Source organism: Plectropomus leopardus, chromosome 13, assembly GCF_026936395.1.
Source record: "Plectropomus leopardus strain MGB_pleo_1.0 chromosome 13, ASM2693639v1, whole genome shotgun sequence".
NCBI lineage: Eukaryota > Metazoa > Chordata > Actinopteri > Perciformes > Serranidae > Plectropomus > Plectropomus leopardus.
The window spans coordinates 26,166,565-26,193,542 of NC_142188.1; the positions used below are offsets into that span (position 1 = coordinate 26,166,565).

The window sequence follows — 26,978 nt, forward strand, 5'->3', positions numbered from 1 at the left end:
CATTAAGCTGCACCAGTGGTATTGTTAGGCCTGAGCGTCCAAGGCTCAGCCTTGAATGTTTTTTAAATACCGCCGATCTAAATAAATATGCTATATTTAAAAATAAAAAAAAGAAAAAAGAATAGGCCTAATAATAATTTTCAAGAAGCCTCGGATCTAATAACCTGTCATTATAAATAAATGCACATAGTTAAATTCTACGATTGTTAAAATAAATACATAAAATTAACTATTTTTTCAACTCTAGACTATACATTTTTAATAATAGCATTTTCATATAAATATATGAAATTACCAACAACTAATATTTTTTTGTCATCACAATTGATACTTAATCTGGAAAGTTAAAAAAAACAACAACAACAAACAAACACACTGACCAGAGTACCAGAGTACACGGAGTACATTAAAAGCATCAAAATAGAGCTTTACATTAAAAAAACAAACAAACAAAAAAACTGGACCCTCCTACTGAGGTCCAGGCTAAGCCCTAATGTCAAATCTTAAAAACGCCACGAGTTCTTCATTAAAAAAAAGGGCATTTATACTAAGGCGAGGTCATAATATGAATTACTTAATTAATTGAAAGAGAAAAAGAAAAGACAAAAAAACCTCACATAATGTGAGACCAAATACATGGCGAGTTTATAATTGGTCAGCTCCTGTTGCATTTCATACAGTGTTCATACAGTATCTGCTAAATTCATTGGGTGCACTGTTATTGAGTTTGATTTAAAAGTTATCAAAGCTTAAAACAATTTATATGCAGACACTATATTTCAATTTGAGCCACGAGAAGCTCGCCGGATTGACAGAGGCAAGAAATTATGCGTTACAGTGGAGTATTTATATAGAAACATAACACCAGCAGTTTGCGTCACATTTGTATAAACAGTTTCCATGCTGTCAGCCCCTAAAAGCTGCACACTGGAAAGTCACTTCATATGTTGATATACCAGACCTATTAATTATCACTCAATGGAAAACCACTCTCTCCCAGTCGGCTGTAACAGTTGACATTTTGATGTGTCTGAGGGCGCATGAAGGCAGCATCACACCCTAATTTTTCCCAACATCCGGGACCTTCAGAGCGAACCAGTGTGAGTGGAAACTGGGTAAGGAGGGCAGCGGAGAGCGGTGGACAAGCAGACTGATGACAGCTGTCAGTGTGGACAAAAACACTGCCGATCCCTGAGGAGAAGCCCAATGTCTCTGTCCTAAACGTACAGAAGAAAGGAGACAACGCCTTGGCAGTATCGCGGGTTATTTAAAGAGATCGCGAAGGTAACGTTATATTTTTGTGGTGGGATATATGACGGGATGATCGGTGCCAGTTTGCCCTGTCTGCCTCTCAGGAGAGTCGAGGTTAGCCCCACCGGCTATCCATGCTAACTACCAGCTAAACTGGTCAGCTAGCCTAGCCGCGCCTCCCTGAGACCGTCGTCGGTGCTGGGGGTCATTGCTGTGGAAAGGACATGTGTGGATAGTTGTCGTTTTTGTGAAGCGCTAGATTCAGCGGAAGCGAAGGGAAAAAACCTAAAAGGGTAACTTTTGTTGAGGATTTTAGGAGGACGAAATGCTAGTTAGCACGTCTAGTTAGCAAGCTAACCACAGTCAACGTTAACGTTCGTATTAATTATTAGCTAGCTCACGCTAACAGAACAGACACTAACGTTACATTTGCTTAACTTTAGCTTTAGCTTAGACAACGTTAGTAACTGTTAAATTTCCCGAATGGACATAATATAGAGACTGTACGTTAGCTTTGTTAGTGAGTGGAAAACCGTCCGAGTTCATGCATCTATAAGTTAGCTGAAGTTGGTTGAGAAAAAAGTACGATCATAGAGATTTATCATCTGTTGTGAGTTGACTAAGGATTATTCGGATTCATTGATTTGTTAGCCGGCGTTTTTGAGGCGGTCAGACTGGTAATTTTGGATTTTGGGTCCACGGGGCTCAGTTCATCAAACGTCTTTAAGGAATGCTCATGCCTCGCTTGGGTCCTCTGACTCAGCTGGGTCCAAAACTAGGCGTTTTCCCCCCCGACAGTCTTTAGCAGACAGCCACAGTGCTCCTTTGTCTGTGTCATCCGCTAACTTTGATGCTGTCTGGAAGTCAGTGTCATACATATCATCATGTTGATGATGATGAGGAATAGTACTTAAACAGCTAATGCAAGCTTTATCTGTCAACAGTTATGACTTCAAATAAATTTAAGATGTATAACTTCGTATTGATTCCTTCTGTATACCCTAATTAGCTGTTGTTTATTTGAATTGTATATTAAATGATGATTTATAAGGCTGCACTGGTCCCGCAGATCACATTAAGGCTGGTCCATGTCAGCAACACATGTTTATCCAAAGCGATTGTAGATGCCATACATGAGTAATGGCCTGTTTTTGCAGGAATGGAAGTAAGATATAGGGAGTGTATGGCTTGTAATGAGGGCATAAAACCATTCACAATGAATTGCAGTTGAAACTGAGGACAGCCATAATGCACGTAACACTCGACTTTGTTTACAAACCTGTTAAAATATGTGTCTTTTGTCTCTACTTTTTCTGTGCTGCAGGCATTTACATACAGTTTGGTGTATTTTCTCAACTCACACATTGGTGGAGCTACAGTGGCAGAGGCAACATGGGGACACAAGGCTCTGGAAGAAAGCGTGCCCCACTGAAAGACCGCTTCTCAGCAGAGGATGAGGCCTTGAGTAGCATCGCGCGGGAGGTAAGTTCATACTCCATCACACAAACTGAAATGGATCTGGGTTATATTCTCCGTAAATTGCTCCATTCATGCATTGCTTAATCAATGCTAATTTGATTTTGTTCAGCTCAAATTATCTTGTTTTTCCTCAACTAGATAATGGGTTCTTAAAGCATCGAGAGAGGATTGATTTGCTAGTCTTAGATGTTAATTTTGGCAGCTGCATCACATTTTAAAATAAAAGAAATATGAGTGTTGCAACCATTATCAGCACTTAGTTGATTGGCTGACACTGCATTATGACTAAAAGAGAGAGCTTTTAAAAGCAATATGAAATTTATCACCAAAGCTTGATAACGTTAATGTATATGTATTATGTTATCAGTTGCATCCATAGTCCATCTTTGTCAGTACTTAAACAAAAGTGCTTTGATTGTCCTCCAAGTGTTATTCTTTTCAACTGAGTGATAATTAAAAAAAATAAATAAATAAGTATCATATGAAATTGACTCAAAAAACACAAATTTATAGGAGAATTCTGAATATATTCAATACAGGTAACAGAAGGTGGCACATTTTTTGTTTGTTTTTTAATTTGCAGAAAGCATTGTTTGTTCTTCAGTATGTCCAGGTAATTTCTTTTTCTAAGATGTGCAGAAATGATTCACTTAAGTTTTTATTTTTCAAACACCGGGGGATCCTAATGTTATTTTGTTCTCCTTTGAAAACTAAATATGCAAAACTGATTTCAGAAGCAGTTAACATAAGCACTTCTAATGATAATTAAGTGTTGAAAAATTCAGTTTTACAGGATTTGTCTTATGGACCTTTTGCTCTGGACACTGCTCTGGTTAGATGTCTTGAATCTTGTGAGCAGAGTTTGGATTAAATGCAGAGTTTTTTCCTTGTAAATAATATGTCACGTGTTAGGCGTGTTTACCAAATTCTCCATTCAACACCCAGGTGTTTAGTCAACTTGAGACTGATATGTTTATCTGTTACGCAATAAATTATGTTGATTTGAAAGGTGGTGGTCAAGTTGTGTCAGCAAATGGACCTTTTGAGGCACATACTTATATGTGGATTTTCAGGTTTTGCTGGTTAATCTGCAGCTCAGGTTAGTGGAGACAGCTGGTTTGGACCACAGAGAGGCTTGACTTGTGGTGTTTTCGTTTGGGGGGGGAAACACGGGCAGTGGAGAGAAGCTGCCTAGCCTGTAACGACATGCCCTGGGATTATTCCATTTTGTTCCACAGCAGGGCTGCCATTCCTTTGCCTTTTTTTCAGTTTGAGGTAGCTGAAAACATGAAATACAAAGATCTGTTTTCAGAGTTTAAAGGTCTTTTATTTTTGGTATGCATAGGTGGAAAAGCCACATTGCATGCAGATTTTTTTTGTGAAGATTTATGGTTCATGTCAAATGATTTCTTACTTTTCCAGGTAAAAATATAACTCTGGATGAATCTGCTTTTCTTAAATATTTGACTTGGCCCATTTTAAGAATGCTTCATGTGTGCAGCGCCTCATTCTTGGGCACTAAGCACAAGGCTCCATTTGCTCTCTTTATAGTCATGCAGGCTGATCATAGAAACATGAGTCATCTGACCCTCCCAGTCAGGTCCTAAATCTGAATCTCTTTGTGGAGCAAAGTAGAGATTAGATGAACTGCGCTGGGAGTCCAAGGGGTCAGCGTGTAACTTGTTGCACATCACCGCCCTCCCAAACAAATCTTCAAAACACTGCAGCTTCTGCCTCGTGTTGTCTGTGCCTGGTTAGGAAAAGTTACTGCCTGCCTGCCTGTGCTTGGCACGGATCACTGCCGAGAATGACTGTGAATTTGAGCCTGCACCGTCACCAGCGCAGCTCTGAGGCCTCTTACATTACTGGGCAGTCAGTCCTTTTGAATACCAGCAGCTTGCTTAGAAATCTGACAGCGGCCAAGTGTTAGAATTAGATGATCATCTCATACCCGTTGTCCCTCAGATTAGGATCTAAGGGAGCTGATGGTACTTGAACAAGGCAATCATTGACTTTCCTCAGTGTACAGAGGGTGTGTGTTTGTGTGGAAGCTGTTCATAGTTCACATGATTTCATCTGAGATATCTTAAGTTATTTTTGTATTGGCAAGTGTTGAACTATCGTCTTCCGCATACGGTTTGGAGACTGTTTAGGCCGCGGAGAACAACGCAGGCATTACAGTGTCTGTCAACAACTGATGGACAAGCCAAGTCAGTTTGATCCAGCTTCATCCCCTGAAAATGCAAGCTTTTTAACAGTAGTTTTATTTTGTTGCACATTATAAATGTCATGTTTTTGTCATATTAAAACATTTTGCAGAAATGTAATTTTAATGTTGCAAGAGAGACCCAAAGGTTAGGCATTTACATCACATACCGCAGTTTAGTGCACCTACTGCACAGTGACTGTAAGGGCCTTTTTTAAGTGACTATCTATCTATATAAACAAATCAGCCAAATTTCAGAAGCTGATTTCAACTCAGTTTTTACATAACTAGTATGTTGTACTATGTCTTGGCTTTTCAGTGATTATAGTGATGAGAACTGTTGAGCTGACTTGGCAATAAGATGAGTATTAATTGTTTAAACTACCAGGGATTATTGCTAGATACAGCTCTGCATCTACATATTTATGTATTTGATGATGTTAAAGTATTCCATTTACATATCAGCACCTTCCACTTACCTATACCTATTAAGCTTATTGCATTTTCATTTGCTAAGTATGGAGATCATAAATGCTGCCATATTGACCGCTGTAATGACACAGGACATTCCCTTCTCCACTTACTGGTTTTTATTTCATTATTTGTTGGACACTGCACATTCTGTTCCCATTTTAATATTAGCCTATTGTGTTGATTTCCATTATTGATTCATCTGAGTACATTTTGATTAGTTGTGCAGTTTGTGATGTCGTAAAGTTTCTTTTTTTCTCACCAACAGTCCAAAACCCCCAAATAATAATTGTTAGTATACTTTACAGAGATATAAAATGAGAAAAGTGGTACATTCCTACATTTCATTGGTGCTACCCTAATTTTATGTTAATTATCATACTCTCGGTGTATACATAATTTAGTATTTTGTCTAGGGGCCTTATTTATAACTCCTTCATATGCATAAAATGGGACCTGAAAGAGGCGTATGCCACTTCCCAGTACAGAAGATGGGATCTATAAAACAAGCCTGACAGGAGAATGTGCACACCTGTACAGAAACTCTGACCTATGCATATGAACACGGGAAACAGGATGCAGATGATGAGGTGGTGAATTGAAGCCAGATTTTAGAAATTCAATATAAGAGATGTCATTATGCACATAATGATTTCTCTTATATATTAAATATCAGTTCATATCACGTATTACTTATAGATCCACATAATCATAATCATCAAAACTAGCACTGTTACATGTGCTTGTGCCAGTGAGCCATCTTTTTTTCCATCAGTACCTCTCAGCTGTAAAATATATAAGCCGACTGTAGTCTTGAATCAGATTCCACTCGATATTTCACCAGCGCCGTCTCACCATCACACCAGCCGTCTTCTCCGGAGCACAGAGGAGAAGGATGGACTGTATGCACGAGGTCACACTGATTGTGGTCAGTTGTGGAGTGCACCAATGCTGTCGAAGCACTGGGGTGATGCCAGGATGTGGCAGGATTCAGGCTCACTTTTACCACAATATTAAGCGTGATATTATTAGATATTATGTCTTTTTCACCTCATCTGTCATGTTAACTAGGCTAACTGATGAAGCGATCATCGCATTTAAGAATTCCAGAACAGAGCTTCAGTAGTCATCAATATCATTTATTGCTAGATCAGCACGGACATATTTAGTTTTCACATTCTTTTTGTGTGTAATTTCGCTGCAGTGAACATGACTGTGCTGTCAGGTGCACAGAGCACAGTTGAGATACCGTGGTGGCTGCCACACACACACACGCACGCACGCACACACGGACACACACGTGGCCTTCTCCAGTCACATCGCTCAGCTCATCTTCACCACCCGCACATGTGAATTGTGTAAAGCGTGGAAATAAAGCAAGTGGCAGCTCACGCACTGTCGTTACACTACTTACCCTCATTATAAGTCTTAATTATAATGCAGGCCAAGTTCACTATAACATAACTTGAATAGATATTACATAAATAGTATTTGCCTGTCAAACTTTTATTTGTTTTTATGTTAGCCCAGGGTGGAGGATACCAATTACTCTGATTGCTGTAAGAATATAAATACTGTGGTGACGCTCTGTTGTTGTCATGATTTATCATGAATTACAATTGATCAGCCTGCTTATTTCTTTGCATTAGCATTTATGAGGTGCTTTGACCATTTTTTGGTTGAATGTGTAGAAGGCGGGATACGAGACTGATTCATGTGCAGACAATCCTGAGTTGATTTGAGATTTCTACAAGGACATTGTGCTCTGGCGTGTGTATGCAGGGGTTTATAAATCAGATTGGGGTTTTTTTGTGCGAATATTTAGTATTGATTCTCTGCAGAGTTTTAGATATGAGCTTTCAGGTGATGTCATGGTGGATTTCTGGACTCTTATTGCTCAGTGCTGAAGGTGTGTTTGATGGTGAACTTCTGCTGCTCACGTTACCCTCCCAGCCCCATGATATGGCTGTCAGAGGGCTGAGGGCGGATGGGCCAGGCTATAGATAGGACAGAGACAGAGAGCTCAGCTGTGCTGCTGTGCAGAGCAGGTCATTCTGTCAGACAGCTCAACAGGTGCAGAGCACGGGGCCAGCCGCCTCTCTTGCCTTCTCATTCGTCATACGCTCACAACTTCACTTCCTTCCCACCTTGTACCAAGCATGCTTCATTGTATTACCATCAGATATAGACTCCAAAATCACACAGAGAGGCCACAGAAGTGTCTCATGTTGCATATATGTTTGCAATATGGTGTTTAACTGTATGTTCTTACATATAGTAAACAAACTCACACACAAAGACATATAACATCATTTAATGGTATTTCTTTGTTTACATTTATTAATGTTGTGTACCAGTTACTAAAAAATGCACGTTTTCTGTCATGTTCATTTCTCATCACCCCAACGCTGCTCAGACTGTCATTCTGGGTCATAGTTTTAACTCAATGAAGGCACCCAATCACTGTAAAACAAGATGATTATTATACTTAATAAAACTATGGTGTGTGCAACTGGATAAAGGTCACCCCCTCCTTTTAGAGAAATCTAGCTACGCTTTAGCCTTAAAACATTTTTGGTTTAATAGGTTCCTTTAACAAACACACGAGGTGCACAGACTGCATGTGCAAACCTGAATTTGCATGGTTGTTCGGTATTATTCTAAAACAGTGTTAGTTCACTCGGGGTTAGCATTGAAACAGGAATAGTCCATACCCACAGGCCCTCTATTCTGGCAGTGCAGATAAGAAATTGCTGGAATGCTGACAGTGTTTGTCTGCAGTGAGATACTGTACACACCACACGCTGTATTTATGGACTGTCTTTTAGTCACAGATAAAGGGGTAGGCTCCATGAGCAAAGTGTTGTTCTTTGTTGGTGGGATGTTCAGTTTCAGAGCATGTTCACAGTGTAATTGGTATTGTGGACGTAATGGAAGTATAGTGTACGCCGTCACCTGCGTGATTCCCCGGGGCTGTGTAGAGGTTCGCCTAAATTAGCTCCTTCTGCTGAGGTACTCTGTAAAATTAGCTCCTGTTCATATTCTGACTCACTTGGGGGCAAATTGTGTGATGACTCCCCCCTCCCCCACCACCCAGAGGAGATTTTGTTGGGTTCAGTCTGGCTTTGCCTTGTTTGTGCTCCGTAAGTATTTATCAGGAAATGTTTACAGGCTGAGCAGAACCACACTATTGTGACTCACTTTGTTTTCTCTTGATCCTGTACTTCCCTGCCAGTTTGTTTGTGCTCTATTGGCATCTCCCCCACGAGGGCTTTAAATCAGACCTCCTGAATCTGATGGTTAGCACATGTTGTTGGCTATGAGGTATTGCAGGCACTCACTCTGGACAGGACCACAGAGCTGTGGACTCACGGGTGAAACTGTTCAGCTAGGGCGCCCCACACAGTATGAACTTGGTTGAGAATTTATGCTGCACAGTGTCCATATTATAGCCTGACCAATGATGGTTTGGTGGAGTGATATTGATATTTAAAGGTGCAGTGTGTGGGATTTAGTGACAGCTATTGACAAAAATTGTATGTAGTATTCCTAACTATGATTTCATTAGTGTATGGTCAACTAAAAACCAGAATCTATGAGCTTTAGTTGAGGTCATCCTCCACGGAGTATGCCACACTGGTCCACAGTAGTCCAGCACAGATGAATCAAACTCTCTAGCTCGATCTAGTCACGTTTTTGCATTTTTTTGCCTTTGGAACCGTAGTTCTCCCACACACCTGGCACACGGGAGAAGTTTTAGTTCTGCAAAATCCCCACTAAATGCCACTAAATCCTACACAGCAGTCCTTTAAGAGAAAAAAGCTGCTAATATATCAGCTGATATATTTAATTCTTACTTTTTTATAAACTTTAAGTATTTTTGATGAGGAATGCACTGAATGTGTTCATGAAGACAAAGATATGCACTGAGTGGAACATTTTACAGTGGAAAAATAAAACTTTTCAGTGCTCTCCTGAGGATAAACTGTGCGACTGAGTAACTGTTTCCAATTTAACTCAAATATATCTTTGGCATTTCTGTTCTGCAGTACCCATTGGCCGAAATACACAGTGATTTACAACGATGCTTTATTGGCCAACCTGGCCAACGTTGGGTGACCTGCAAGTTACCATCAAGTCTCTGTGTTTGGTGTGTTGTTTTGAATGTTGCATTTAAAAGGCAGTATAAACTACTGTGAGTTAATACATTTTTATTAGCAGAAAAGCCAGTATAGACTTGACACATTATACTGATGCTGCACATAACTGCCTGCAAAAGTAGATCTGAGAAAACAAAGCAGGTCTGCATCTTTTTTCCTTATTTCATTTATTAATATATCTAAACTTTACACTACAGTGTCCTAACTATGCAGCGCTTCCATAAAGTGGAAAATAATTAGGTTCCAGCTGGGTTGACAGCCACACTTAAGCAGCTATAAGGAAGTGAAGTGTTCTTAAATTTTCCACCTTCTCTTTTCTCTTCCAGGAAACAGACGGTCCAAGTGTACTCATGCAAATTTTCCTGTGTGATTGTTTTTTTTTTTGATTGAAGCTACTCCCTTCCTTTTATTTTTATCCTTGTGCTTGTTGGGGCGTGTCCTCAGAGAGTGGCATCTTCAACACTTTCCTCTTGTGGCTGACAAGTGTGTTCATGTTGTGTGTCACAGGCGGAGGCGAGGCTTGCAGCCAAGAGGGCGGCTCGTGCGGAGGCCAGGGATATCCGAATGAGGGAACTTGAGCGGCAGCAGAAAGAGGTATATAACACAAAGTGGATCTGATTGACAAAGATGCACTGTGACCATTATTCAACCCATCGAGCGAGCTAATGCAGTGTCCCATAACTGCTGCTCTCAGCACTGATCAACTGTAATTTAAACATTGAAATTTGTCTTCTTTCCTCCTCTATTAAGTCTTTTATAATCTGTTTTTACATGGACTGTTACTATATGAACTGACTTTGCACGCTGCTCATCAGCCTCCATGTGGTGCAGAGGAGCTGTTTGGCTTCATGCCTTGAAAGACATTTTTAGAATAATCTCACAGTTCATACACAAACATATACCCACAGAGAGAAAAAATAAAGTGCTGCATGTCCACAGATGAAACCAAAAGTTCTATTCTTGAAGTAAATATCATCCAGTTTGTTTTTTTCACATTTCAGCAGTTTTAAGTGATGTATGATTGTATGTTTTTCCTGGCACTTCCTCCCCCTGTCCAGCGTTCTTACCACTCCTCCAGCAGTAGCAACAAAAAATGGGGTCAGATCCACCAGTGGATGGTAGGCGAGCGCGTGAGAGTGTCGCAGCTTCGCACTCCACTAACACAGCCTGTTGTGTGGGATTGAGCCCCAGTCAACCCTGACCGTGTCGCTACACTTGACTCACAGACTACACTGTACCTCACTGTGGAAATATGCCTCAGCAGTGTATTTGCTTTGGAGACACCGTAATCTGTGGCTGTGTGTATTCGTAGAGCAAGCTTTGGCCTTTGACTTTATTTAGGGTCGGTGAGACTGCATGCAAGAGGGTGGTTTGGACGTTTAGATTTAGTCCTCCTCCACTAGCAGCTGCTTCAGAAAGGATGGATGCTTTTTGAATGTCAGTGGATAACTTTTGCATAGGATTAATCTGTGTGTGTGTGTGTGTGTGTGTGTTTTGGTGATGTGGAGTAGCAGAGTTTTTTTGTTTTGAGCCACTATGTTCCCCTTTGTAAAAGAGTGGAAAAAGACAAAAAGTGCAACATATGAACTGTTTTTGTATATCATTAATCCTGCTGCTGTGCTTTAAGAGGATAACATTTGCAAATGTTTATGACATCCATTTGGTTGTAAACACGATGACAGAAGTTGTTTTGCATGGTTTTGGGCTTTTGCATAGCAACTGTTGAGCACTGGAGTGACCTTACTCACCCCCTGTGATTGAGCCTCTCTACTTTCACTTCATAATCTTTCCCAACTTTTCCTTCCTTCCTCCAGGCTGACTCAGAAAAAGCCAGAGGCTCTAGTAGTAGTATATCCAGCAGCCGTCATCGCCGGGTCTGTATCTCCCCCACACACTTCCTCTTTGTCCGCCTGTATTTCCTTTCTTCTTTCTCCTTTAATCCTGCAGTTAATCTCTCATCACCCATGTTCCTCTCTGTCTGCTTTTCTGCTGTGACTCCATGTTTCCACATCAACAGGGGCTGGATGATGATGTCATGTCAGTCCGCAGCTACAGGGTGCGTAATGCATCATAAATCCCTGCCAGTTTTATTAAGACTGTGCTCTCATAAGGGCACAAGGATGTGAGAAAGCCGTTGTTTTTGTTAGGAAAGGTCTTATTTAATTAATGCGTTTGCTTAAAATAGTAGTCGAGCTCTCTTAATGTGTGCTTTTCTTTGTTTTTCATTTGAAGTCAACCTCATCATCAGTTCGTGACTCGGGGTCTAAGAGTCGATCCAGTTCCCGTAGAAGAGATTTGTTGGTGCGTTGTGTATGCATGTGTGTGAGAGCATAAAATTTATTTGTGTGGTTTGGTAACTGGTTAAATACCAGGGTTCTCAGCATGCAACCAGAATTAAGGCCTGGCTAACTTTATTGTGCCAAGCAAAAATTCCCTTAGATTTCAAAGGATGTGCACAGAAGCAACCAACTGTTTTCTAACTTTCCTCCAGCACATCTCATCTTCTGCTCCCGTAATGTCCTTTTCATATTGGAGATTTGCATGTGACAGATTATTTAATACCTGGCTGCAGGGAGACATAGTGTTGAGGTGACATCTGTTTCAATTTCTTTTCCATATTGAGTTTCTCTGCTTGTCATTTTTGGATGGGTTGCTTCGCGATTCTGAAATGACACTGAAGTATATGTCATCTTTTAAAGTGCTGGAAGTTTGAACGTTGACATTTGGTGCAGTCATCGGTTTTAATCAAGGGCTCTCCTAAAAGCCGAGAGGACATTTTTTTTGAAACATCAGTTTTTAGTTGATGCACCGTGTGACAGTTAGAAGGCTTGTAGTAATAAAAAAAAAGAATACTTTGCAAGATGACTAAGCTATTAGTAAAAGTTTTCAAGTAATTCGCCATGATGGTTGTAGAACTGTGATATGCCAGTTTCCTTTGGTATACCTGACACTTGACTTTTTGGAGATTATGTACACAAATTTTGAGACTTTTTTTTTTTTTGACATAATCCTGGCTTCGAAGTTCTGAAGCACTCGGGACAGCCCTGCTAGAATCTGTGAAAATATAGCACATCAGACACAGAAACTCAACAGGATTACATCGGAGCAGCTGCATGTGCACTTGTTGCTACAACAAACTTCACACTGAGCACATATTCATCACACTGCCTTCATAACGGGCAGAATGCCACTGGCAAATGTTTTTGTTCCCTCACTGTGGCCTTGGCAGAAAGTGGAAAACTAGACGTTTTGTTTGATCTGTTGCTGTGTCGGATTACTTGTTGCCTGTTTAACAGCTAACCTTGAGTTAGTGAGACCTAACAGCAGCCTAACAGCATCTCAGATGTTTGATCTTCCTCTCATCGTAACTCATGTGACTCCTGTTCTCTCTTCAGTCTGATGGTCTCACCTCTAGCTCCACCCTCAAGAGTTCCCGCTCCACTGTATGTACCTGTGTGACGATCGTCTGTTTATCACTGCTTCTACGCTCTTCTTCTAGGCCTTTTTATCTCAATTTCGCTTTTATTTTATTTTATTTTTTCTGGGCTGAACAGAGCTCTGTGTACAATGACCTGCATGGCCATAAAAGGTCTTCATCCAGCTCCTCGAAGAAGGACCTGCTGGTCAGTGCACTCCTTTAGCGTTGTTGTCATTTCTGCGGCCTCAAGCATGGAGGCAGTGTAGGCTAACGTTAGTGGCTTGCAGTGCCGATTTACTGTTGATCGACTTTACCTTTGATAATATTGACTGTGTCATTGCCTTGTAAAGTGCCACACAGATGTTGGCCAAGCTGTGTTGAATGTGTCTGAACATTAGTCTGACACTTGAGGTTCAAATTTGTTATGTCGGTGTTTGTTTGAGGTCATATTATGTCGCTACCTTTCCAGACTGGACTTTACCACGATCAAAGGAACTACAGCAGCCTCACGAAGACCAAAGCAACGCCTCCCCCCTCCACTTCCACCTATCAGCCTCGGGTCGGTCCCCCTCACAGTCCAACCTTTTTATGCACAGGCTGTTAAGAGTTAAATTTCATTGAAACCAGAGCCAGCTGAAGCATCTGCATGGTCGAGTTTATAGGATATTTACATGACGAACAAACTCTTTATACAACTGCAGTGAGAGATTTTAGTTTGTATCATCAGGGCATCAAAGCAGAGAGATTCACGTTTTTTGTTAGCGACTCGAAAGAGTCAGAGAAATCTAAATGCTTGACTTTTACATTGAGATCTGTCTCCATTGTAAAATAGCTCTTGTGATCATTTGATTTTATGTAAATGACTCGCTGATGGACAAAGGCGGCACTCCTCCTCCAGTATTGAAACCGTCGACAGTGTCACCTTACCTCACTTCTCAACACATTTCACCATAATTGTGACAGCGTCAGCAAAACACTCGTCCTGTTTCCACTTTCTGCAGCTCTTTAGTCTCTCTCCACCTCACATTCCTGCTACAGCTTTCCTCTGTCCTCTAAAGTGACATTTCCCCCCGCTCCCGCCCTCTCTGACAGGCCACCACTTCCTCATCCTCCACCACTGGCACGGCGCTGCCTCGCAGCTACAGCATGGTCAGTTTCTGTCCACCGAGTGTCCAACATCTCTCTGCATGTCTTTAGTTACCTTCAGAAGCAGACACCCCCCCCTCTCTTGAGGCCGTATAGTCAAGTCAAGTCAATTTTATTTATAAAGCCCATTATTACAAATCATTATTTGCTTCAGATGGCTTTACAGCATACGACATCCCTCTGTCCTTAGACCCTCACATCGACTAAGAAGATCCCCCCTCCCAAAAAAAAAACCTATAGCGGGAAAAAATAGAAACCTCAGGAAGAGTAACTGTTGCATCTATTGCACAGACGTGAAATAGATGCAACCGTTAAAAAAACAATTAAAAAACAATTAAATTGCAGTAGATGACAAAATTATATATAGAGAAGAGAGAGAGAAAAAGAGAGAGAGGGGGAGAGACGCACAGCAACAATAATACATCTGATAGGATGCCCGGGGTGGCAAGGACCGCTTATATTTAGCTTCTGGACACTTGGAGCACTCGGCGGTGTCCAGAGATTTGTGCGTCAGTCAGATAAGGCGGGAGGTTGTGTGAATACAGGGCTTTTATTGTAGGGCATTAAAACAAATGGCCTGTTTGATTTTGGAAATAGAGTGCTTGTGTTTATTGCATGGAGAAAGAGAAAGTCATCTTACCCAGCTTACTTGACTAGTGCGTCAAAGATTCATGCTCCCTCTTGTGTTTTGCTGAGCCCTGCATTGTCTCCTACGTGTGCCCTCAGGCCTCTATTTATGATGACACCGGTCTTTACGGCTCGGCGTACAGTTCAAGAGCTGTAAGTCCTCTGAATGTTTATCAAACAGCGTTTCAGCAATGTCACCACCACAGCAGCTAACTGTTGTGCATGTGGCCCAACGTCTGCCTTCATTTGATCCCCTGTCCTCCTCCTCCCCTCCTCCTCCTCCTCCCCCCACCCGCAGCCCTCTGAATACAGCTGGTACTCCTCTGGAGCCAGCTCCACCCGCAGCAGCCCCGTGGTGAGCACCTTAAAACCACCGCCACCCTGCATGATATCCGCTAACTCCACACACAAACACCCACCATTAACACGCTTCCCCCTCTCAACAGCAGGCCTCCCTCCTCCCAGTGACAATGTTGATCATCCATACCAAACTGTCCGCAGCTTGTTTACAGCATCACTGATTGACATTAGAGTGTGCGAATTGAGGATTTCTTCTGCAGTGCTGTTCAGGCAAAGATGTTGTAGCGAGGTTGTCTTATCTAACTTGGCTCCACTGGGTGCGTTTGACAAAATGATCCCTAATTGCATGAATTTGCATTACTGGAAGCGTTGCAGTCTTTGGAGTAATCCAGTTATCTGTTTAGTACAGAGACTGCTACTGGATGTCTGTGGATCGCTGTTTGAACAAGTGTGTGTGTGTGTGTGTCGGAGAAAGCCTTGGGCATGCAGCCATCCTACAATACTGTGGCTCTTCATCGTGATCGTGTGTGTATGTGTGTGTATGTGTGTGTTTCTATGTATGTGTGTGTATTCCTCTCAGTCTTCAGATGATGACACTGTCAGCAGCGTGTCCCAGGAACACTTCAGGAGAGGCCGCAGGGACAGTGCGGTGAGCTTTAGGGACCCGGCTTGTATAATCTAGACGAATGGTGTTCTGTCACAGTAGATGATGATCTAATAATCAACTCTTTTTTAGCTGTTTATTGTATTGTACTACATAAGAAAATCAACGTAATACCCATCAAACATTTAAAATACCTTGACCTTGCAGAGTGTCCTCTGTCCCTTTTCTCTCTGACAATTTTTACTCTCTGGCTCGCTGTTTTTCTTTATTTCTCTGCCCCTTTTTCTGTCCTCTACGCCCTGTGTGTGTGTGTTTATTGTAAGCAGTCGTCTGACTTCTCGGACATTAGCGAGTCGGCTGCCGATTATTTCAGCCGCTCCAACCGAAGAGGCAGTATTGTGTCTGACCTCGATGATTTGAGCATTCCAGATCTGGACGCTGTAAGTGGCTGAGCGAAGTTCCCAACAGTGGGCTGGAAAGTGTGGTGCAACCCCAAGATGATGCATGATCAAAAATAACAGCTGGTTTTCAAAAACTCATCCCACAGTTAGTGTTTGTTTTTATGTCATTGACTTTAAATAAGTAAAGTGGTGTAAGTGGATGTGACTTGCAGTGCAGCATGGACCTAGAAAATCTTTTTTTGATGGAGAGGTGTGACTCACTCGCTGTTTAATTTGCGTGTTTGGTTGTCAACTCTTCAGGATCTGTGAACATACAGCACTTCTCCCAGACTCAGATTAACTGGACTAACCTCCCGATTCACAGACGAGGAAACGGCTCCGAGCATGACGACACAGGATGCGTGACCTCAAAATACTCTCTTTTTTAATATTTCTTCTCTTCCTTTCAGCTGGATGAAAAATGTGACAAGCAGTATTCAGATTTTAGCCGGGTGAGTGCACCATTATATTGCATTTCTCTTTATTCATTCAAACTTCACTGACCACAAAACAGGCACTGCATTAGTCAGCGAGTTTGATCTGACACAGAACAATAAATCAATTTCTGTGCCATAGTTGGCACCTATCACCATGTAAACACAACACACGAGCATTATCTAGCTTTTATGCACACAGCCTGTGGAGATAGAGAGCTAGTTTGTCGAGTTTATACGTCAGCACATGACAAATGACAATAACCCCCCTGAGGAGGATCTGAAGCGGGCAGGATCACTTCAGAGCCCTGCGGTATCAGATGACGGTGTTGTTTAACGTGTCGGAGTTGTATTTGTTTTCTAACTGTAGTTCTGTGGTGTGTTTGTGTTCTCAGCCATCCTCCCGCTGTGCCACCCCAGGCCTCTCAGCAGCCACACTGGCATCGCTGGGCGGCACCTCGTCACGGCGCGGCAGCACAGACACGGGTAGCGTCTATGACCCCGACACCAGTCTCAGTGAACTTAGGGTAAGACGCACGATAAACAGTGTTACTCTATTATATATGTGGCTGTATAAACCGATAAAAAAAATACAAGGATATGAATTTAATTGTACTTATTTTGGCTACATATGTCCATCATCATAATATCATAGAATGCTAATCCACATGTTCTGCAACAGCTGTATTGTAATAATCAAGGTCCCAGCGGATCCTTAGAAGGTCTTAAAAGGCGTTGAAATAATCAGTCTAAAGATAAAATTTTTGGTCTTAAAATTTTCTAAATTAATTTTTCATGACGCGTAAAAGTGTGACATAGAAGGTATGGTTTTATTCATCTTTTTTTTCTGAAATTGCATGGTTAAATCTCAAAATAATAGGTAACTAAAAGAATCACAGAATATCCAAAAGTCGTGTTTTATATTAAATAAAATTTCTAACATTGCATTGTTAAAACTCAAAATAAAATGAAATTTTAAGAAAAGAAATCACAGAATACCCAAAAGTCATTTTTATATTAAAGTGAATATTTTGGCAGAAATTATCCCTTATTGTAAGTAATTGATATCAGCTCTTCTTTTTACCCCACAGTTTTGGTTATAGTGAAATCAGTCCTAAATTTCATTTTGAGTCGCATTGAAAATGCCTCAAAAAGTTCAAAAAACAAAAAAAGAAAAAAGTTCAACTTGCTGTAAGCTGTAGCAACTCTGGTCGTAATACTTTGTTACAGTATTGTATAGTATGTTTTAGAAGTATCTGTACTTTACTTGAGTTCCCTAAGCATTCTAGTTACTTAGTACAAAATAAGGAAGGAAAAAGGAAAGAATTGACAGACAAATGAAGGAAAGGGAGGGAAGGATTTTTTAAATTTTTTGGTTTTTAAATCCTTTTTTTAAAAAAAAAAACAAAAAAAAAAACAAGAAGACCTTTAGATGCAATGTAGGTTTCATTTTGAAATTCTCAAAATTCTGACTGTTTTTTTATTACCAGGAATTACTTGTTTTTTTTACTTTCAATACTTAATTACCTTTAATATCATAAATGAGTTTTGATACTCAAGTACAGTAAATATCAGAGACTTTAGGACTTTTACTTAAGTAATATTCTAAAAGGTGACTTAAACTATTACCAAAGTCCTTTTCTGGTAATATAGCTGTACTTTTACTCAAGTATGCCTTTCAGGTACTTCACCCACCACTGCTGAACAGTGTACATATACATCCGTTCCTTGTGCACATGAATGTCCCACAGCTTGTCCTCTGATGTGCCCTCCCCTGCTGTCCTAAGTGTCTGCTTTAACCGTTTCTCTTTTTGGATGTGACATGTGTCCTGTGATGCTGTTCCTCATATTTGGGTGCCCTGGTCATGTGTACGCCAGCTGGATTGTTTTTGAGACGGCAGCACGGGTGCTTTGTTATCTCTCCTTGATACCCCCCCCACCCTCTCTGATGCCACCTCAACCATTCCTTCATCTGCTTTACAGGATATCTATGAACTAAAGGACCAGATTCAGGATGTAGAGGGGCGGTACATGCAAGGGCTTAAAGAGCTGAAGGTAGAGGGGCTTGAGCTCACAGCATGCCTTCTCTTGTTCTCTGGGAGCAGTTTGGCGTCACTAACCCCTCCCACCCCCACCCCAGCCCTCCCCACTCATATACCCCTTTGCACCCCTTCCCGTAGCTCTTAACTCCACAGCCGTGTCTTTGCGTGCTCCCAGTGTGAATTGCGTAATGATCCTTCCTTTGCATGATCTTCCCTCACTTCCTGTTTTGATGCAACTCGCTGGTTGTGGCCTGAAGTGAAGACACTCCCACAATTCAGCTGGGTTCAAAGTTTTAAGAAGAAGAGTTAAAATGCTCCACCTGCTGACAGAATACAGCTCTCAGTTTTGAGGCTCTTCTTCCACTCTGGCTCCTGTCGCCACAGTGTTAGATGGCCTTCTGGCCGTCACTCTCAGCAGCTTCTCCATCTTTTAGAAAGGACGCTCAAATTTTTTATTGATGAGAGTAGTTTACTAACAAACCTGACTCCCGTCTTGGTCTTGGTAGAGCACAGCTGATGCACTTTAGCTAGATTACTTTGCATCATCTCGTTTCCTTGTTCACTTGTAGTTCACTCTTTCAGATCCCCTTTTCACACCATCGCCTTGTTTCACTCCTGGAAGTGATTCAACGCGTTTGAATTATTGCGTGATCAGTGTCACCACTTGCACCACACACACAAAGTCCCAAATTACCTGTTTAAAATGGAAAAATACAACACACGGTGCTTCAGAATTATGCCTTTACTTAATCTTTGTTTAGAAATAAGAAAAGACGTGTGTAGTATTTTTGGCCAATGTGTTAGAAAATCCAGAGAGGCCACCTGGTGCATGTGTATGAGCTGTGTTTTAAAGCTGTTTACTCTGTTTATTAACATGCTGCCACCTCAATCAGGAGTCACTTGCAGAGGTGGAGGAGAAGTATAAGAAAGCCATGGTATCGAACGCGCAGCTGGACAACGACAAAGGCAACCTCATCTATCAGGTGGACACACTAAAGGACGTCATAGAGGAGATGGAGGAGCAAATGGCCGAGATGAGGCGGGAGCTGGAAGACAAGTCAAAGGTGAAATATCTAAGAAAAGTTCTGCAGTGTATAATCATGTTAAAGCACGTATCAGAAATTAGGGATCGACAGGTTATCAGCCGGGCCGCTTATTGGGGTTTAATGTCAAATCACCGATCAAATGTATTAATTAAAAAGTGCAAAGAAAGTGTCTCCATGGGAGGAACTTGAACTTTTTAAAACCTCAGGGGGCTATTTTTATTTATTCATTTTATTTAAATTTTCACTTGACTTAGTTTTTTAAAAAGTTCGTAGGAGCTTGCTGTATATGCTGTTCAACATTTCAGCTTTGAAGTCATTTAAAGAAAGTTTTGGGTTGGAGTTTGTTATATACCAAATTCTAAATATTGTCAGAGATTTTCATTTTTATTACAAATGCGAATATCGGTCTCATTAACCACTAATAATCAGTCAACCCCTGTCAAAAATCTTTTCATGCAGACAAAATCATAAATTATATTTTATAGAAGGCTTGTGGCTGAAATGCACTGTGTTGTTTCAGGAACTAGAAAGGCAAAAGCACACATGTACAGTCCTGCAGCATAAACAAGAAGAACTGAAAGAGGGAATCCGCCAGAGAGATGAGCTTATAGAGGTAAGGCTGCCTTTGCATTACAAAAACAAACTGTTTCTGCCAGCGTGACCGCATCAGACTGCTATTCTGTCAACACTTCGGAAGGTGTTAGAGCCTCTGAGCAGGCTGCAGCGGAGGCTCTGTGCTGCAGGAACTTGATAAGGATTGATTGGCACTGGCCTGCCTCGAGGTCCTCTCTGTCCCCTCTTACACTTCGCTCTTTTTCATTGTCCTATCTGATCATTCTTTTTTTTTTCTCAGCATCATCTCCAAATGAGTGTCTTCTCGCCCTGTTTCACCTGCTCCTATCTCTCATTTTTCATGTCTGTATGTGTTTATGTGCAGTTTCACTTCTTTTGTCTTTGTTTCATTTTTTCCCTATTCTGTTCTTATCCCGTACTGTGTCATCTTGTCGCTGCTCAACGCCGCTCCAGGAGAGCCAGCGAATGCAGACTAAGTTAGATGCCCTCACCAGAGAGGTGTTTGACCTGCAGGAAACGATAAACTGGAAGGACAAAAAGATTGGGGTAGGAGGTCACACAGGGGTGCTGCGACAGAACATGGGAGGCAATAGATGGTTGTGATTTTCAGCCTTCAAACTAAAGCGTCCATGCACCTCTTTTGCCTCTCATGCTGTCTCTGCATGATGGAGACCCCTTAGGCATTAGCACATACCTGGACCCATTCACAGTTTGGAATTTTGCTTGTCGAAATAAGAGGGTTTTTCAGTTTGGATCCTGTAACCTCAGCTAACAATGCAAGTGCACTGTGTTAAAGCCTGCAGCGGACAAAAAAAATGTATTTTTATTTAGGATTGTCATGAAAACCTTAAGAGAAAATGTCATCATATTCCAGCATGACATGCATGTTCCACCTGTGGATCAGTTAGTTTGTTTGATCAAAAAGTCAGATTCTTAGTTATGTGTAGTGCTTCAATGTAGTTTTGCAAAGTGCAAAAGATAAACCTCTTTACAAACTCAGTCCCTGTGTTCTACCACACCTCTTAACCTTTCCTCAGTGGCATCTTCTGCGAGAATGTTAGCCTTGTCTGTGTTTCTGTGTCCTTGTTGTTGGCTTGATGTGCACAGTGCATGTTTGTGCATGGAACATGTCTTGCTGTAGCATGTGTGGTGTTGCATGTCTGTCCAGAGTCAATCCAACTTCTCCTCTGCCTCTTCTCCTCTCTCTTGTGTCTTCTCGTCTGCGTGGCCAGGCCCTAGAGAGGCAGAAAGAGTACTTTGATTGCATTAGGAGTGAGAGAGACGAGCTCAGAGATGAGCTTGCTGACATCAAGGGGAAAGCCAAAGCAGGAGAGGTAGGTCTTCCTGGAGTCCCAGAGTTTAAAAAAACAAGATAAGAGGAATGAGTTTCTGGCCCCGAAACAACTTTTTATACTTTCCCTTTTGGTTGGAACGAAGCCAGTTTATGTTATCAGACCTGCTGCTGTGTTCCCTGTTTGTTTTTCTTTCTAATTTCCTTTTCACTACCTGCTGGGTTTCTGTTACTGTGGGAATTTTTTGTAACTGTTTGTCTGTACTAGACTATGACTTCAATTTCCTATATCAAATATTGGTGGATTTGTTGTTAGAGGTTATGCAGGTAATGTCACTGTACATAGACATCAACAAGGTAAGTTCCCAGTGGAAAATACACAATAGTCAGCATCTGGTGGTGTGCATTTTACAGGGTAAAAAAACAGCTTTTGTGCAGTTGACTGTGCAACAGATTCAATATGTTTTTTTAAAAAAAAAAACAAAAAACATAAAAGTATTTTTAAAAAGTTATTATCATGAAGTAAATCCTGACACATCCTGCTACAGAACAGGCTTTGCTTAATGCAACTTTAGGTCCCGGCATTAAGCTACATAAATTCTGTACATGTGTGTCGGGCTGTTATTTTTTGCTTCATGTCATCATAGATGCGCCCATATTGAAATTCAGGGCCAATAAAATTAACCGTATGTTGTAGCTGATACAGATACCTTAACCAATATAACTTGCTGTAATAACCTTAGTTAATTTTCAGATATGCAGACTAATTAATACCTTATCTTGCTATAGTAAAATCATGTATAGGCTAGAACAAGCTTTAGCATAACCTCTAATTACTACATCTTTCTGAAGCAGGGTGTCCCGCACATTCACTTATTTGTGGCAGCTCACCCCAATATCAGCATTTGCCTCTATAATGATTTTCTATTTTCTGGTATGCTCGTTGGGAGTGTTGTTGCAACATATATATTATTCGGTTATTCAGCGCACCACACTCTCGGAGGGCAGGGTGTACTCTGGGCAGAGATGGAGCAGCAGAATGCCACGTTCGCTGAAAGTTAAACTAAACATCTAACTGTCCATTAATTCATATAAAAATAGAACGCTTTATTTCTAGAACAGCCACAAACTGATGGACCGACAACATCTCCACCCCCCGACAGAAAATCAACAAACTGCTGCTAAGGGGGGAAAAACTCGCCTTCATGAAGCAACCTCTGAAATCCGAGAGACTACACAGACTGATCACAAAGGGACACACACGAATAAAGAAACCTAATTCTGTGCGAAACACTGAGAAGCCCTCCACTGTTTACAATATTCAGCCCTGTGGCATCAGTCATCCTCTCCTCTGCTGCTAATATGAGGACATTTGTGGTGGAAGACGTCGCTTTTCTGCAAGATCATGTTCTGCTCTGTCAACAGATGTATTGCTTGTGTGGTCTCCCCCACTGGTGGATTGTCGAGTATTTTAGTAAATTTATAACCTCAAGTCTGTTTGTGATCCAGAGAGCAGAGAAGAGAAAGGCAGAGAGGCAAAATCAGCGTGTAGAACTAAGGTTTGAGTGCGGTCCCGGGGCTGCAGCCATGCTCCACGTTGATGAACTTAATAATAGACTGAAATTCAATAATTGGAAAAATAACAACAATTTCATTTTCTTGCTTATCAGTCAATAAAATACCAACCAGTAATATATTGTGTATCCCTACATTTGAACATCAACAGACCACTGACTGTTCAGTACATCATACAGATCTTCATTTGCAATGGCCTTTAGTTTTTCAAGATTTTTATTTTCCATCTTTTCATAATGGCCAGCTGTTGGTCTGTGTGGCCTTACATTAGTAGGGAGGGGTGTAGTATTTGAAACATGAGATCTGTGCACAGCCTCTGTAGTGTGAAGGTTTTGCCAACATAGTGAGTGAAGCCAAGTCCTCAGCGATGTGTGTTCTCTCACCACAGAAACACGGGCTGGTCATCATCTCAGACGGCACACCAAATGGAGACGTCAACCATGAGCCTCTGTCCTCAGGGATCACTGTGGTCTCCCAGGAGGCCGCTCAGGTGCTGGAGTCTGCAGGAGAGGGCCCGCTAGGTGAGTCAGATATTACTTGTGTCCAGGCAAACTGTTCATATAGATGTTAAATAAACTGATGAGATCAGGTGGGAAAAAAAACAGGTGACATTGACATTTTAATATATTTAAGCATGCCAACCTGCTTTCCAGATTGTCTAATCAGTATTTTGTGAATGTTAGTGTAGCAGCTTAATGTATTTTTCATGTCTTTTGCAGATGTCAGGCTACGGAAGTTGGCAGAGGAGAAAGACGAACTGTTGGCTCAGATCAGGAAGCTGAAGAATCAGCTGGAGGAGGAGAGACAGAAACACTCAAAGATGGACAGTGCGTACACAGACGGGGAGAGGATGGAGAACGGTACAGACCTACACATTATTGAAATGCAGAGTAAGTTGGTCTTATGATTACGTATTAGCACAGAAATCTGTTGAACTCTTTTTTTTTCATGTATTTTTAAACTCACTGGTTTCTGGTTTTCTCTGCAGGAGATGCCAACAGACAGATTAGTGAATACAAATTCAAGCTTTCTAAGGCAGAACAGGAAATGGGTACAATGGAACAAAATGTAAGTCAAAAAGAAATGTCAAACTCAGTGATAGTACACATTAAAATATACAAAAACACAGATATGTAAAACGTAGTTATTATATTGTACTGTTTTCCAGATTAACAGACTTGAAGGGCAAGTGTCCAGGTACAAGGCTTCAGCGGACAACTCGGAGAGAATAGAAGACGAACTTAAAGCAGAAAAACGGAAACTTCAAAGAGAGGTAAAGACAAAGACTAACATTTTAAAACATTGTTCCCACGGTCATGGAAAACCTGGAAAAGTCATGGATTTAATTTAAAGCATTTTATTGAGAGGGGTCAATTTGCACAAAATAACTAGTAAAGACACCGTTCTTCTCTAGGATTTAAAAAAAGAGTAAAAAAAAAAGTAGTTATGGAGTTAGTCAAATCGTTAAAAGTTTGGAAAAGTCATGGACTTTCTGTTGTTTATAATGAAATTGTTACAATCATATTTTTAGGATTACCTTCCACATAATGTCAAATTAACAGCAAACGAATTTTCTGTAGCTGTCGATGTTACGTAGCTCTAATATGCGTCAGTGTGCGACATTTTGTTTACCATCACGTACGTTTTGTCATTTATCTTATCGTCTTCTATCTGAAATATATGTTTAAAAAACACAAGAAAAAATATCTTTATTATGGGTCCTTGAAGAGTCATGGAAAAGTTTGGAAAGTTTGCCCATGAAAATGTATGTTTATAAAATGAAACAGGAAATGAAGAAAGGTGACCGTAACCCCTCCCCTGTGCTCCCCCACAGCTGCGCACAGCTCTAGATAAGATCGAGGAGATGGAGATGACCAACAACCACCTAGTAAAGCGCCTCGAGAAGATGAAGGCCAACCGGAACGCCCTTCTGTCGCAGCAGTGAGGCAAGGCAGCATCACCACAGAAGCCCTTAAACTCGCACCTCAGACCTCTGACTGCCATATTGTGTCTGGAGCACATTTCCATTTTTAGCTGTAACACTTTAAGATTTGTAGCTAACCAAAAACACTTTAAGGAAAACGTGTAGCACAGGCAACAAACTGAACTGTGTCCTTTGTTTTTTTTTCTTTTGTTTTTTTTTTCAAAACCGGAAGCGTTGGGTTTTGTCGCCAGTGTTTTGGGAGACACGACTCAGAAACTTAACTAATAAAACTATAAAGTTGCTGGGAGATACATCTGAGGAAAATTCTCGAGTCACTACTTAATTTTTCAGAGCTTTGTACTACATCATGTTATCCATGAGATTTTATCTCTCTCTGGCTGGGTGCTTGGCTGTATTTTGTTTTGTTTTTTTGTTGTTGTTTTTTTTTTTTTTTGATAAGTTGCATGAATGAGTATAATGATGCTTTTAAACTATTCACCCCTCACGGCTGCTCCGGCTCCGCACCTTCCCAGCTTCCCCTCACACAGTGAAGTGCCTTTTCACACTAGGAGACGAGGGGGCGGGGGGGCGAGTGTCCACACCGCGCGATGAAACAGTAATCGTTTTAACAAGGTACAGAATGATGTATTTAAAAAGGTGCAGTCATTATTTGAAAATATGTAGAACCAACTGTGTCTGCTGCAGTTTCATTGAAAATTTTCAGATATTTAAAAGATTTCTTGAAAATAAATGTGTAATTTACAGAACTGGGGATGCAATCTGGATCTTTCCTTTTCATAATGCAGTTGAGGTCACATGATTTGGACTCGAGGCGGACTCGAGCACAAATTCGGTGACTTTAGACTTGGCTAATAAAATCAAAAAAGACTCGCAACTCGACTTGGACTTGAACACAAGTGACTCATGACTTTACTTAGACTTGAACCTTTTACTTAATACTTAATACCTTCCTCCAAGCCCAAAATATTATAACATTTATAAAGTGTGCCAATATTCAATTAGTGTCCTTTTAATTTCAGAATCAGCAATCATTAACGCTTGACACCTGACACCAACGATACATATATATATATTGTTTTTTTTTTACATGTGGCACTCATGACAAGACATTTGGTCTTCATGCTTCTCTCTCAGCTTAATTGGTTGCTGCTGAAATGGTTCAAAGTGGATTTAGAGAATAAAGTGACAACTTACTGGGAATGAAAAGCATTAATGATAGTTGATTCTGAAATTAAAAGAACATTAATTGAATATTGGCACACGTTATAAATGTTATACTATTTTGGGCTTGGAGGAAGGTTTAAAGTACTTCTTTTTTTTCAGGCACAAAGAGTACGCAAAAATCAAATTACAGTGAAAGTCAAAAATAGACAGGCACAACAAACTTGTTTTAAGAAATAAGTAGAAATTGAAAGAGCATTTATGATTAAATCAGCATATTATGACTGTTAAAATGGCATTACATTTGGTGGAGAGCACATTATGACTTGTTTGAGACTTGAAAGAGTCTCTCAAAGAGACTAGAGTGCAAAGACTTGAAAATAATGACTTGGTCCCGCCTCTGTTAATATGTAATCAATGTTTCCTATACACATACTGTGCATGTATGAGTATTACATCTCACATGTTTTGTAGCAGTTTTGAATCAGTGAAGGAAGAGATGAGGCTCATTGGTTGTTTTAAATTTAGACTTTGCTTTTTTATTTTCAACTCAGGTTTTAGCTCGAGTGAGATTAAGTGACTGGGATGAAAAGATGCACAGCTGCTATGGCATAAGTCATAGAAATAGTTTGAATGTTTCCTTCACTTATTACATTTTCCATGCTTTTAGCGTGTTGCAGACTCTTAATTGTCCACCAGGTACTGAGAAACATCAGTGGCGGTGTTAATCTCCTTCACACTGAGCTCTGATCCCTCCACACTGTCTCTCAGGCTGACGTGGAAAATGTAGCTGTAATAAAAGTCAAGCT

At 40.8% G+C, this 26,978-nt stretch overlaps 1 protein-coding gene across 12 annotated transcripts; it reads left to right on the forward strand.

Annotated features, from left to right (window-relative positions):
* Positions 1–1,044: 1,044 nt before the first annotated feature.
* Positions 1,045–25,754, forward strand: lrrfip2 (leucine rich repeat (in FLII) interacting protein 2). Of its 12 annotated transcripts, XM_088086174.1 has the most exons (27): positions 1,059–1,284; positions 2,576–2,733; positions 10,075–10,161; positions 10,626–10,685; positions 11,382–11,441; positions 11,585–11,623; positions 11,800–11,868; positions 12,963–13,010; positions 13,122–13,190; positions 13,455–13,544; positions 14,078–14,134; positions 14,858–14,911; positions 15,057–15,113; positions 15,639–15,707; positions 15,989–16,102; positions 16,513–16,554; positions 16,932–17,063; positions 18,520–18,591; positions 19,472–19,642; positions 20,145–20,237; positions 20,651–20,743; positions 21,430–21,531; positions 23,452–23,584; positions 23,783–23,953; positions 24,052–24,131; positions 24,232–24,336; positions 24,898–25,754. In XM_088086174.1, exons 2-27 carry the CDS (start codon positions 2,644–2,646, stop codon positions 25,006–25,008), a joined length of 2,268 nt encoding a protein of 755 aa, XP_087942300.1. In that variant the 5' UTR covers positions 1,059–1,284; positions 2,576–2,643; the 3' UTR covers positions 25,009–25,754. The 12 variants fall into 12 exon arrangements, with proteins under 12 accessions (XP_087942292.1, XP_087942296.1, XP_087942293.1 ...); XM_088086166.1 differs by having other exon boundaries at positions 1,045–1,284; positions 15,057–15,707; XM_042502436.2 differs by lacking the exon at positions 15,057–15,113 and having other exon boundaries at positions 1,061–1,284.
* Positions 25,755–26,978: the final 1,224 nt, after the last annotated feature.